Below are 13,739 nucleotides of genomic sequence, written 5' to 3'. Positions count from 1 at the left end.
CTGTGCTATGGCTGTGAAAGAGCAACATTTTCAGTAAACTTCAGCACGACACAAATCAGCCTCAGGGATACCTCCCTCTACTTTCAAGTAGTGGCCGTGCTGCTGATGAAATCTATGGCACCTGAAGCACCAGAGGCAGCTTTTTTTCCCCTCCCTTCTAGAGCTGTGCTCCTCTGGGGCTTAGCTTTCCTCTAGCAAATACTCTGGTGAAAAAAAAAAAAAAAAAAAAAAAAATCTCGTCAGGCTCCGAGGTTACAGGCAAGGCTCAGGAGCGAAAGGTGGCACTTCTTGGCTTCCTTGTACACATCGCTCGAGGCAGAAGCCGCAAACGCTGCAATGCGGTGAGTAACTGGGAAGCAAACAGTGGTGTCAACTCTGTATTCCAACACCACGTCTGTTAACGTGACGGCAGTATACACATTATTAACTACAGCTTCTTAATGGCTTTTAGGTGGCTATAAAATTTCAGTGTGGGAAGAGACTTGGCACGCTCCGTCCCCCCTCCTGGGACACCTTTTCTTTGAACGGTTTAAAAATAATGAAAATCTCCCTTCAATTGCATATTCTTAGATAGGAGAATGAAATGTAACCACTTCCATAAAATTTTTCCATCTGTGCCATTTTGACTAATGTCAGCAAAATTTGTTACGCCATTTATGAGACACTTGGCACGTCAACGGGGTTTTTTTTCTAATTAATATTGCCCACGTCCTGTAGGACAGGACACACAAGCAGCTCTGGAGGAGCCATAAGACGCTCTGGTTACATGCCATTGCTATGGCTAATTGTCCAAATGATATAAAGCCTCCCTGGCTACGAGCATTCTACTGACAACATGCTTGTTTCTGAAGGACAGTGCATGGGCGAGAGGAGGTTCATGCATCTTCGTGCTCTGAAAAAATGTTTAGGACCTATAACCTTCAATACAATTATTTTTAACCAGTTTCACATTGGCAAATTTCAATTAATTCCCTTAGCAACACATTGTTAAAATGTTCCACTGGAGGAAAAGAAGTCCCTCCCCTCCTATTTCTGCTGACTGCTTGTCTCCACGCCAAAAATATTCAAACTAAAACAAGAAAGGAGGGGGGAAAAATGACTAAAAATAATCAGGGAAGGAAAAAAAAAAAAAAAATCCATCAACAAACCTTGCTTCGGGTTGCTAGTCGCAGTGACAGGGGTGCTGGCAGCGAGATGGGTGTTCTCCACAGTCCCATAAACCACAGGGCTGTGCTCGGGGACCTGGCTGGACAGCTGCTGGGATTTGAAGTACAAAAAAGGGTGATAATGAGCGTGCGAACATAAAAACTAGCAACATGGAGCACAAGCAAGCAAGTGGGGAGGCAAGGACAGGGTAGGATAGAACAGGAAAATAAAAGGCAGGGAAAAAAATCAAGAGAAAAGATACATAGACCGATTGAAGAAATTCAAAAAGTACATGAGAAAGGGAGGGAGGAAAAGGCAGCAGGAAAAGGGGGAAAAGAGACGATTATTGTTCACAACAGCAAGAAAGAGACAGCACAGTTGTTAACACATTTCATCCGAACGCTTCCTCCAAGAGCAGCAGAAGCGCTCCTCCGCGTAGTCTGCACAACGTCAGGCACACGCCAAGACTCCTGGACCGCGCTGCAATTTAAATTTTCTCTCTGGACTTGACTCCCTCCTCAACTGATGGGTTATTTCAAACACCTTATATTTATTATCGACAGATAACGTGTTTACGTATGAATAAGGTATATGCGTATCTCTATGCACACACATATACTAACTTGTTATAGGAGGAAAATCATCTAGACTGGTTGAACCTGTGTGGTTGCATGAAAAAAATACACCTGACACATTCTACAAAGGGACTTACGGATGGTACCTGCTGGGTAATATGAGAATAAACCCGACTGTGCGTCAATCTGAAGGGGAGCAGGAGGAGCTGGTGCCCAGCCAACGCGGAGCGAGCCCGAGGTGTTCTACATCCAAACCCAAAACTGCAAGAGCAGCACGGTCACAGGACTGAAAAAGCCATGGCCAGCTGCAGAGATCATGTCTTTTAATTATGTCCCCACTAAATGCTTCATTTGTGTTCATGAAGGTTTGATAAAGACACAATCCCCTGTTTTTTATCTCAGAAGGCTAAACAACTACCTCGGACGTCCAGGTAAAGCACCTGTGTACGTTAAAGCCAACAGAGGGGGCAAGTCAACGATTCACATTTGCAAAATCCCCTTAAACACACATCAGGGGCCATGTGAAGAAGAAACGGGCTAAATTTAAATTTAATAATCTAAAGGGGAGAGTCATGCAGCTCTCTGCAGGTGTCTGATCTCACCTAGCTCTAAACCCACACTGACTTCTCAGAAGATCAACAGGAAAAGGGATTTTTTTTAAAGAATCAAACTAAAGCAGAGTACCCAAGACATGGCTGTCCCATTCCTTCTTTTGGACAGGCTATCAGAAATTCCAGGCAAAACTTATCTCCCTAAATAACCACAAAGCCAAAACTGCAGCAACTCGCTCCTCTTCCTGGGACTCTTTTTTCACTCCCATTTCCAGCTTTTTCAGCTATTGCGTCTAAACAGTCCAAAATAAAGAGTGAATCCTCTCCGTACACGTATTTTTCACCATTTCAGGCAACACAAAGGTAAAGGAGGACTGTGCAAAAGCACATCTGGAAAAATAAAAATCAAAATGTAGAGTAAGCGGGGCAAAGGATCGAAATTTTATTTGGGATTTCTCCTCTTCCAGGAATCAGCCTGATGAAGAGCTGCATCCCCCCTCCAGCCACAGCTGAAGGAAGCCAAAGAAAACACGGTTTTACAAATGAGCAGGTTTCAAGAATGCTTTCCCCTCACCCTCAGCGGATCATTAGTTTCATTTCAGGAAAAATTTATGGATGAAAGCAGCAGGGAAAAAGGAGAACGTGGTAAAAATCACAGGAACCAAACGAGAATACCGGACAAGAAACCTGTAAGCCTAGAAACTCCTTGGGTCAGTAAACATGTTTTCTTAACCAATTTGGAAAGCGCTCATTTATTTTGTGGGAATGATACAGCAAAGCAATAATAAATGGCACTTAAGTACTGACCCTTACAGGCTCGCAGCTTCAAAATGCAGCATTTAGAGACTTTCTAGGAAAAAAAAACCCACTCAAAATTCCTCTTGTGATTTACGATGTTAAAAGAATTGCTCTGTTATTATATCCTACCATGGCCCGTAGACTGAGCAAACACAACGTACGACAAACCCCCTGATGCTTGGAAGAGGTTTGCCAGGAGAATAAGAGCATTTCTTACTCTTTAAAAGGTGATCTTCTCTGTAAGTCAGTGCTGAGTAAATACCGTAGCCAGACCCAACATGCGGTCTTGCAATTTATTTATCTTCCCAGCAAAAAATATAGCGTGAAAAACAGCATCGTGCTAGAAACGTATAAATAATACCTCCACTTACTGCCAGCTTCTCTTGCAGGAACTTTAACGCATTTTAGTAATTAAGCAAGCACTGCAGAGGGGCTGGAAACGCTCCACCTAAAGCACTTTTTGGTTAGCGACGCTGACTACAAAGCAGGAGGTACAAAAAGCATGGAAATGGCTAAAACCAGGCGGCTTCAGTCTTGGCAGCAGTGCCCATCTGCTGGACAATTTCAGATTTTTTTTTGATGTTCATGTGCTTAATCTACTGAGAGAAGAGGGTGCTGTGGCTTCGTGTTCTCAAAGTTTCAGGTTTTCTTCGAGTTAGTTAAAAACAAAAATCCAAATCTAAAGGAAAAAAATGAAAATTTTGAAACCTATTATTACAATAAAATGGTTTCTTTCTCAGAGAAATGTGGAATTTGGGACAGGGATTGGTCTACAGCAGTGGCTTCCATGCACTTCTTGAGCAAGCTTCTCCTTCTGTTCTTGTCTTTATAAATAACAAGATTACTGACACTAACCAACACCATAAAAGAAGTGTCACTAGAATTTAGCATCCTTCTAAAATATCATTGGACTGGGAGTCGCTGATTCGATGATGCTTCGTCAAGCCCAGAGATTGCATGCTCGCATTTTGCGTGTTCACCCAGACAGTATCTCGCCGAACCCCAGGATGTGCAGGGTTTGACTCAAAGGGATGGCGAAACAAGACAACAGTGACGATGCTCCCCTTGCTTCTGTTCCAGGAGCTGCCCTAAATCATGAGCATTTCGGGAGGCAGGTATTTTTCTGTGAAGCTCATGCTTTTAAGCTGGGGAAAGAGATTATGAAAAAGCCGTAGTGTGTTTCAAGCAAAGTTATGGCTGGATGTTTAAAGTTGACTGATTTTAGACCGTTCAAAATTATAACATCCAGTTATTAAGGCACTACCTAATTTCCCCCAAGATACTTAACTTGCTCCAAATGAATAAATTAGAGATGCTGTTGGGACAATAACTTCGAATTTCCTGGCTTAAGTGGGCTTAAATGTTCAGTTATGGTACACTAATGAACTTTTTCTGGGGAGCACTATTTCACAGGTCTTCTGTGATTAACAAAAGTGGTTCCAAGTACCTAATCAAAACGAACCCTGGATATTAAACAATAAAGTATTTGCATACCTTAACTTAGAGTAGATGATTGGACATCACTGCTGTGCTCTGCATATAAATTACAGCTGATACAAATTCATGCTTATTAACCTCCTCTTGAAAAACATTTATTTCGTCCTGTTTTACTTAATTGTAGTATCTTAAAATAGATTTCAGAATGCAAAAATGATCCGGTAGAGTGCCTGGATTAGCTGCACCATGCATAAACACAATCTGAAACTCTGGCTGTTTTCAACTCTTCCACACTTCTAATGGGGAAAGTCATTTAGCATGTAATAATGGGAGGAAGATCTCACCAGCATTCAAACGTTTTACATCACTAATATCGTCTCTTACGGAAAATGCTGGAAAATAATTTTAATTGATTCTATATGTAACCAGCTCCCGGCTCTCTCCCTTTTCCAGCTGCAGTTGCAAATCATCACACCGCTCTCTGGCAGAAGACAGCTTTTTCCAGCAGAGCACTGCAGACCTTGCTGCAACAACCCAGCTAGCTGGGAATGGCTCGAGCATCGCGCCTTGCTGCTGCTCGCCCACGGTGGGGACCAGGAGCAGAAAGCAGGTGACCCAGCGCACAGAGCCATGCCTCCAAGCAACAAGAGGATTCCACTGAGCCAGGGGAACAGCCAAAAGCTGTAACTACCCTGTTGGGCTCAAGGAGATCTGCGGGCCAAGCCCTTATTTCATCTCCATGATCCCAGTTACACTGCTACTGGCCCAGCTGTAACCTCAAGGTCCCACTGCAGCACAGCGGGTGTCTCAAGGCAAGCTTGTGCTCTGGGCTCTGCACAGGACAGCCAGCAATAAAACTACCCAGGCACAGAGGGGAAAGTAAAGTTTCAGCTCCAGAAAGGCCGTTTCACCCTATAAGCTAGCAAAAACTGGTGACAACGAACAGGAAAGAACTTGGAAGAAGAAATTGCACCCCAGCCTCAGCCAGGCTCTGACCTGAAGCCCACCCATCACCTGCAGAACCTTCACGGCTTCTGATCAGGCCCAGCAAGCAGTGGGCAACAAGCTCCGATAAAACATGGGCAGCTTCCAAACCACAAAGTTTCTCCTCTAGTTGTTCACTAACATTCCAGTTTAGCGGTCTGCGGCTCAGTACCATCTCTCCCAAAAGAGAGGGAGAACTGAGATGATGGTCAAAGCAAACAGCAGCTGCACCAAGCCAGCAGCTGGGAAGAAGACGGCAAGCCGCCACGTGCTCCTCTCCATCTCTGATGCTACAGGGAGATGAAGGAGGCATCGCTTCCTCCTGCTGCAGGTGAAAAGAGTGGTCAGAGGACAGAAAAAACAGTCTGATTAGATAACGCAGCCACTTCCAGCCCCAGCGGTTCATGTCATGGTGGACTTACACTGACATCAGGACTGCTGGTCTGCAGGTCTGAGCACGCTCTTTTGGCCCTGGGGCAAAAAAGACTAGAACAGACCTGGGTTTCCAATCAGTTTAATTTCCAGACATTACACGTGGCCTTCTCAGGTGAAGCAGGATGCAGAGACTTAGAGGGGGTCCAACTCAAAGGCGTGTGACAAGGAGAGATTTATGAGCTATGGAAAATGTCGGTTTGGGATAGTTTTCCTACATCAGAAAAATGCATTTTTAAGGTTGAACACACTAGAGACCAAATCTGTGATAGATTTATCACGGTTCTGCGATAAAAATTCCTGGGCTGCAGTCGTTCTGGTTACCCTGAAACAACAGTGCTAAGGCTGAAAGACCTTAGCAGGGACAGTGATGTAATTGAAGGTACATAATCAGTCACATGCAGGATAGGAACTTTCCTCAGGTACACAAGACTAACAGAAACATGTTTCTCACAAACATGTTGGCTCCTCCTTTAACACTGAAAGTATTTACAAGCTCTAAAATCTACCGCTGATACAAAACCAGGGATGGGGCGCTTGTGGCAGCACTGCAGCTCCACATTTTACAGGCTATAGGATGCTAAAAAATGACCAGACTTGGAGGGGAGGGAAAAAAAAAGATAAATCATTGAAGAATGTTGCCCATTTAGGACCATTCAGGTGTCTGAGGTGATGGGTGGTGCAGACGGGAGAGAGGAACTGGCTCTAACAAACAGCAAAGCAAAGCAGACATCACTGGGAGAAGGCTACGTGGCCACTTCATTACCTGAGGTGGGGTAGGTGTGGAAGTGGGTCTCACGATGGGAGGCGTTGGGTTCCTGCTGCCCCCTCCAGACATTATTTCTTCTGTTATATCTTTGCCTCCCTGGTTTGGATCCCGGATTCGGATCTACGGTATCGAACAAAGAAATAATTCAAACATCTTCCCATTACACACTGTCCTTGGGGTGCATGGACAGGACCTAATTCCGTTACGCTCAGTAGGAGATGCTCTGGGGTGAGCTGATGCTCTGCAGGAATGCTGGAATGTGGTTTGTTTCGATAACTTGAAATGCATGGTATGTCACCCCTTAAACTGGAAAGCTAATTTAATCAAAGTGCTCAACCACCACACCAGTTAGGTCTAAATACGTGCACCCCAGTGCATGACCCTGTAATTCAGAACACGGTCTCTACCTCTAGAAAATGTTTACTGCAACTTAGAAAATTTAGCAGACAGTTTAGCTACAGAACTAAGCTTGCCAGTTAGCGGAAAGTGCAGTAATAAAAAAAAAAAAAAAAAAAAAAAAGGCATGTTTCACTCTGATATGAAATTCAGTGACCTTGCCAACCCGGCTGCTGGCAAAGGGGGAAAGCAAATCAGCTCTTCTTGTTTTTCCTTTCCACACTGAGAAAAGTCATACCAACAAAACAAAGGGAATCAAAGCAAAAAACACTGAGCAGAGGAAAGGGAAACCACAAGAAGAACAAACAAAAGTGCTATGAAACTCATCAGCATTTAGGAAAGAAGTCTGCTTTTTGAGTTTCTCCAAAGCCCCAAAATGGGAAGGAAAAATATTTTCTAAAATAAACCACTCAAGAACACACTCATCATTTGAATCCTCAACTGACACTTGAGCCAATCTGTGTCGCTGAATATGGGGAACAGCCAAGCTGTCTGTGTTGACATGAAATAGATTTTTGAACCTGCAATATAAGAATTGAAGATTTTGGTGAACCTAAAGACAGTGCCATTGTTTGTCCACCTTCCTAAAAGCTCTTTGCTGAACACTGGGATAAATTGCACGCAGTAGTCCCTGTTGCGCTGAACACAATGTACATCTGCAAGCAAACCAAGAGACATAATCCTTCCAAGGGCAGGGGTCTCACTGGAAGCCACTGTGCTTTTTTTAATCAGCAACATATCAAGTCGCTAACTGCGGAAGGATTTTGTGATTTATCAACTTCAGTATCACGTGATGTCTTCTTGACTCTTTGGGCTCACCCAAAGAGTCCTTGGGACTCTTGGGAAGATCAATAAATATACACATCATACTCGGGATGTTGACAAGATGTGGTCTTCTCTTATTTTTGATGGAGTTTTTCTGCCAAGACGTTTAATTAACCACAGCAACAAGGACTTAAGAGTTGGCACAAATTCCTGCCCTCCGCTCCTCCTGACAAAGCAGTCAATGGCCTTAAAACAAGCTCACCCTGCCTGAAAGTTTGTAGTACTCGAATAATCAACTAATGATGCGTGCGGGTGTGTGTACATATACATATTTAATTTTTCTTTAATTTCTCTCATTTCTTCAGTTGCAACACCAATTAGCAAACTGAAATAGTACATTCAGAGAAAAGCACCTCGGGCATTTAAGAAAAACTTTTGCTTTTCTGCTTCAAAGAACTTGGCTTCGTTGGCATGTCTGAACCGCAGCTCAGTGTTTGGGAACATCTTTGCATTTCAAATAGCATCAATGATCTGGCCATGTCATGTTTTGGATGCTGAAGAGCATGGTGAAGGGGTGGCAAAGGAGATGCGTGACCCTTTGTTGACAGCAGCTACAAAAAAGGTCTTTCTTGCAAGCCCAGCTAACACATTGTTCAGCTCTTCCAGTTTCCCAAATCAAGTGTCACCTCAGATCATCTTAAAAAATAAATAAATCAAAAGATGCAAATATTCTGCGTTTTAAAAGACATACAAGTCTCGGGTTTTTTCCCTCATGAATCTTCTGATGTTTTCAAACCACTAACACACACAGTGATGTAATTTAATTTCTTTTTCAATCGTTTAGAAACGATTCATTCACAAATTCAAGCCTACCCCTAAATTTTTCTGTTTAAACGTTACATTTGCCTGGTGAGCCTTTACTATTCCCTACCATCATCCACCTGTGAATGGCTTGAAATTCCATTAATATGTCCCTCTCCAATTCTCACCAGTGAATTAGGAAGAGAGGAAACGTGGCCTCCAAACCTCTACCCACTTTCATAAGGTTGTGTGTTCAGGTTCTTTCAAGCCTGCAAATACGCTCAGAACATCCTGGTTTTCTACCTTTTTCAAGGCATACTATTAAACAATTTCTTTTTTGTCAATTTGAACCGATTCCTAACATCCTCCCCCAAACTGATCTGAGTTTGTTCATTCCCACCTGGCTCTTCGGTAAAACTCTAGGCAGCAGCGTGGGCAGCTGAGGAGCCCAGGCTCGGGGAGATGCTGCTGCTGCTTTTAAGTTCACCACAAAACACGGAAAAATATTTCCTTTTAGACTGGCTGAGATGTCACAGTCCCCACAGCAAAATCGAAAATAAGACGTTGTGGCAGTATTGTGCGATGTTTAATTACACTTAGGCGTGAAAGGTAAGACTTAAGCCTCTCTGCGTAGATAAAGCTCAGTTTTAAGCTTAGCTCATTATTAATTTCCTTCAGCCTTACAACCAGGACAATTCCCAGATGGGACAGATCCATCACTGGTGATCCCTTACCGTTTTTTTCTCTCTTTTAGCTGGTGGAGGCTGCTGCTGCTGTGTAGGCACTATGATGGGTGCTGACTGATACACTGGCTGACTTGGGTAGAAAGGTGTTCCTGGGAGAGGACAAGAAGACAGAAGCAAGAGTGAAAAATTCAGTTAATTTTCCAAAATGAAAAAAAATTCAGTTACTCTTTTTCCAGTAAAATTCGTTTCATTGTTAATGAAACAAAACCAAGCACAAGAGGTACAACTGACCACCTGCTCCTCCCTCCCTCCCTCCCTCCAAAAACCAGAACTCCGAACATCCAGCTGCTAACCGGTCTGTGTTCTGCTCTTCCCCCCTTCCACTGAAACAGAAGCTGCTATTTGATCAAGACAAATGATTAAGGCACTCGTTCATTTTTTTCTTTTCATTTTTTTTTTCAGGTGCATCCATTTCTGGGAGGCTGCTGAAATCACCAAAGCATGAAAAGTGGCCCAACCCTGGACTCCTCTGACCACGCAGGTAGGTTTCTTCTTGGTTTTTTTTTTTTTTTTGCTTTTGTAGAGAAATTCAGTCAAACCATTACAAAGAATTTGGCAAGGTCAACTGCAACCCGTTTTGAAGCAGAGCCAGAAAATTTAATTACAAGCAATGTTCTTCTCATGCAGCAACACAAAAAAAGCACGGCCACAGTTATTATTGCAAAATTACACCACGTTGTTGATTACATTCATAATCCAATACAGTTTCATTATGTTTTTCTTTATGGAATAAGGCTGGCTCAAAAGGACTGAAGGCTTTAAAAATGTAAATAAATAGTAAATAAACGTAAATAAATCCAGACGTAAATAAAAGTGGCACAGTAGAGCCGTCTTCTGTCTGTGGATCAGATGTCAGGTTAACCTGTAAGAGATGGTGCTGGGGTTTTTTTCCCCCTCTGTGCCTGGATGCTAGATGGACTGCTGGCTTGCACTTGCATCTGGAGCAATCTCATCTATTCTTCAACCAAACCAACCTTTAAATGGGAATGAAAATCTGTATTGTGTGTCTGGAACCAAACAGAAGGTTAGTACTATCTCAAGCAAACGATGAAATCCAAGAGAGCAAACGAAGCCAGCCCAGCACAATCTGATTTGCAACTTCAAAGGATGCATCCCTCACACCGAGACATGGAAAGCAAAAGCTCGGAGCAGGCTCCCTGTCGGCACACTCGGAGCGAGAACTTTTCCCTGCCGGAACAGCAGGCAGAGCTTAAGGCAGAGAGCACCGCACCGGCGTCAGGCTGCTGAAAGCTCAGCCGGCTGTATTTACTCTTGCATGCTGCAATTAAGGTGGCCTAAATGATTCAATAAACTTCTCATTTTGAACTTCATGGTAGGCAGCGTGACTTCAGATCTGGCCTCGGGGGACAAAACTCTCCATCAGCATCCCTATAGCTTGGGAAGTGAAAACCCTCCCACCTCTCGCCTTAAAAACAGCGATGGAGCCTCAAGCTCTTCCAAGTATTGCTTTGGCCAAGCTGGCCAGGTGTACAACAGGGGTCTGGATGACAGGAGAGGACAGGAGCAAGCCTGGGAGCCCTGCGGCGTGTTCATAATCTTGATTTCTAGTTTCCTAGAAACCAAATCCAATCAGATTGCCTGTAATGTGATCCCTGTCAGAGCGTGAGCTACAGCATAACTCCAGGAAGAACACTTCCTTTTTGAAAAATCCTTTAAAAAAAAATAAAAATAAAACAAATCCCGCAAAAGCAAGAGTAACTTCTGGGAAGAAATACAGCTTCTGTGGCAACGAGCCAAGCGCATTTTTCAGCGCGACGCTCTCCGCTCCGCACCCTGCCTCTTGAGCCTTTCCAGCTCAGCAGCACCCAAGTTTTATTCTCCTTCCTTTCCATTCTTCATTTCAAGGTCTTTCCCAGTGCGGCACAGAGACTCACTGATAGGAGAGAAAACGATAAATTGCAAACCCAAGACAGTTTAAAGAACTGTACTGTCCGTCTTCACAAGTTTTGGCTTCTGCAGTATTTTCCCTTGTCACCTTCTTTTACAGCCTGCCAAACAGCGATGATTTTGATGTCTAGCAGCCATGCTGGCTACGAAGTCCCAAGGTTTATAGGAAAGACCGCTGCCAGCAGCATTAGCCATGTCTGGATTATAAATTTAGTCATCTCTGAATGCCACGAGCAGTGCCTGGTGAGACACTGAACATCTCCAGTCCCTATATAAACAGCAATGAAGCAAGAGGAGGGAAAGGTGGATACGTACAGGCAAACCGGCAATCATCCTCTTCCTCGGCTAAACCTGCCCTGCCTGGCAAATGCTCTGTGTGACATCTCCAGCTTCGCCCACTGATGCTCCACAGACGCAGCAACCTAAAACCAAGCTGGGACCGAAAGATGACAAGCTCTCTCCACAAGAAACCAGGTGCTTTCAGGAGCGTCAGGGAAGCGGAAGGGAACCTTTTCCAAATTACAGAAGTGAAGACAGACAAACGGCACTAAAGCGAGCAGAAAGTAAGAAAGCAGACCTCTAACGGCAGAAGAAAATGAGGAATATGGGGTAATTTCCTCATTTAGCAGATCAGATTTAAAAAGCCACTGCAATATTTCTTCTCTTTAATTTTTCCAGGAGAAGCAAACAGGAACTAGCTGCCTTGTAATTGCACTCTCTCCTTTTAGTCAGAAAGTGCAGAACCAGGTTTGAAGGCTTCATGGCAACCTTTCAAAGTAGTCGCATTAGCTCCATATACACCAAATAAGAAAAAAAAAAAAAGGAAAGAAGGGGAATTAACAAAAAAAGAAAGAGACCTTTTACAATGAGAAGTAGGTAAGCAGCTGGGGCTTTTCTCCCCTTTAAAAGGAATCTGTATTTGTGAAGAGCAAACGTGCGATTCTGCCAGCGGTACAGGGCTGTCATTGTTCAGCCTGGAAGATGAAGCATTCCCTTCTAAGGCTCTGAAATACCAACAGCTAAAGCCGCACGGAACGTTGGTAGTATCTCTGCCCCTAACAAATTACAGAATGTACGTGGGCAGGTAGCCATCAGGCTGAACAAAATACCTCAAAATTTGGTATCAAGAGGTGAAAGCCCTTTAAATTAAAAAAAAAAAACCAAACACAACAACTCATTCAAACAGGGTGATGACTAGAATCCTGGTGGATTTTTCATTATGTTCCCATAAATGAGGAAGGTAAATAATAAAAGATAAATAGTAGTGATATACGTGACCACAAGACACTCAATTATGAATCTCATTCAAACGCAGCTTGCAGGACCTGATTTAGCTATCAGAACACAGATCCCACAGAAAACCTTGTAGGTGACTGATGCAAGTATGCTATACATTGTACACAGCAACACAGTGGAAATTATTAAGGAAGGGATTCATTACTGTTAGGTACAAGATGACTGCCAAGAGAAGAGGCGTCCTGGGACAGTGAAGGACAGTCCCCCACTGTTACACGGGGTCTGCAAACTGGGACCCAAGTGAGAAGCAGCTGTGAGGTCCCGGAGGAGCCAAGGACTGGTGAGATGCAGCCAAGAGGGATGCAGCACTGGGCATGCAGCCCCGGAATTTTTAGGTGCAGCTCTGAAGCTCAGTACCTGAATACAGGGTGCCCAACAACAGCAGTGTGCGCAGTGATGTCGGGCAACCTCCCAAGCCTTTTGCTTGAAAAAGGCCAAGACCAAGAGCTGCCCGTTAAAAGGCCAAATTTCAGCCTGTGCACGGTGACAAACTCTTCAACTGGACTCGCTTCATCTTTGCAGCCCAGTGAATCAAATCACACGGTTTGTTCTTCTCCCCTCGTTAAACGCCGAACGAGGAACACCGGGATAAGGAACGCTCGCTGCTGTATTGCTGAGAACATATTCAGGGTATAGCTGAATGGAAACCAGGGCTGCCAGATGTATTCACAATACCTTAATAAATAATAATGATTGAGTGGGGAATAACAAATAGCCACCATTCTTGTTCACATGTGATTATGGGTAGTGCCGTGAGTTACAGCCTTTCCTTAAGCACTTGTCCAAACAACTCTGTTATTGTGCATTTTTCAGGAGTGAATAATAAGGGCTGCGACAAAACCAAATTGAGCAGCTATTTGAAGTTCAAACAAATGCTAATCCACTTCGCTATTATAAATCTTTGGCTTGACAACAGAAAAACACACCCAGAAAATACTTTATAAGAAAACTCCAAGCAGAACTTACCATAGGCATTGGGGAATTCTCCAGGACCTGGTCCTGGATAAAAGGGTCCTGGTCCTGGAGGCTGAACAGGATACTGCTGCGGGGGCCCGACATATGGAGGGCCACTGTGACGATACTAGGAGGGGAAAAAATAACCATCAGTTTATAAAGAGCTGGGCAACTTCATGCC

The 13,739-nt window shown here is 43.8% G+C and overlaps 1 protein-coding gene across 30 annotated transcripts in view; it reads right to left on the bottom strand.

Moving 5' to 3' along the window:
* EIF4G3 (eukaryotic translation initiation factor 4 gamma 3) overlaps positions 1–13,739 on the bottom strand; it is a 148,313-nt gene that overhangs the window by 51,165 nt on the left and 83,409 nt on the right. For 19 of the 30 annotated variants that reach the window (XR_008731595.1, XR_008731594.1, XM_055706419.1 and 16 more), the window contains 4 exons: positions 13,571–13,685; positions 9,389–9,489; positions 6,690–6,812; positions 1,149–1,257 (listed from right to left, as the gene is read on the bottom strand). Coding sequence is in view for 28 of the 30 variants with exons in the window: in XM_055706419.1 (XP_055562394.1) it covers positions 1,149–1,257; positions 6,690–6,812; positions 9,389–9,489; positions 13,571–13,685 (448 nt within the window). In the remaining 2 variants the exon portion in view is untranslated. The remainder of the gene's footprint in view (positions 1–1,148; positions 1,258–6,689; positions 6,813–9,388; positions 9,490–13,570; positions 13,686–13,739) is intronic. The other 11 variants (XM_055706393.1, XM_055706396.1, XM_055706399.1 and 8 more) reach the window with 1 other exon arrangement.

This window comes from Falco cherrug, chromosome 3 (assembly GCF_023634085.1).
Source record: "Falco cherrug isolate bFalChe1 chromosome 3, bFalChe1.pri, whole genome shotgun sequence".
NCBI classification, from domain to species: Eukaryota; Metazoa; Chordata; class Aves; order Falconiformes; family Falconidae; genus Falco; species Falco cherrug.
Note: the sequence above shows the minus strand (reverse complement) of the source record. Positions and strands in the feature narration are given on the sequence as shown.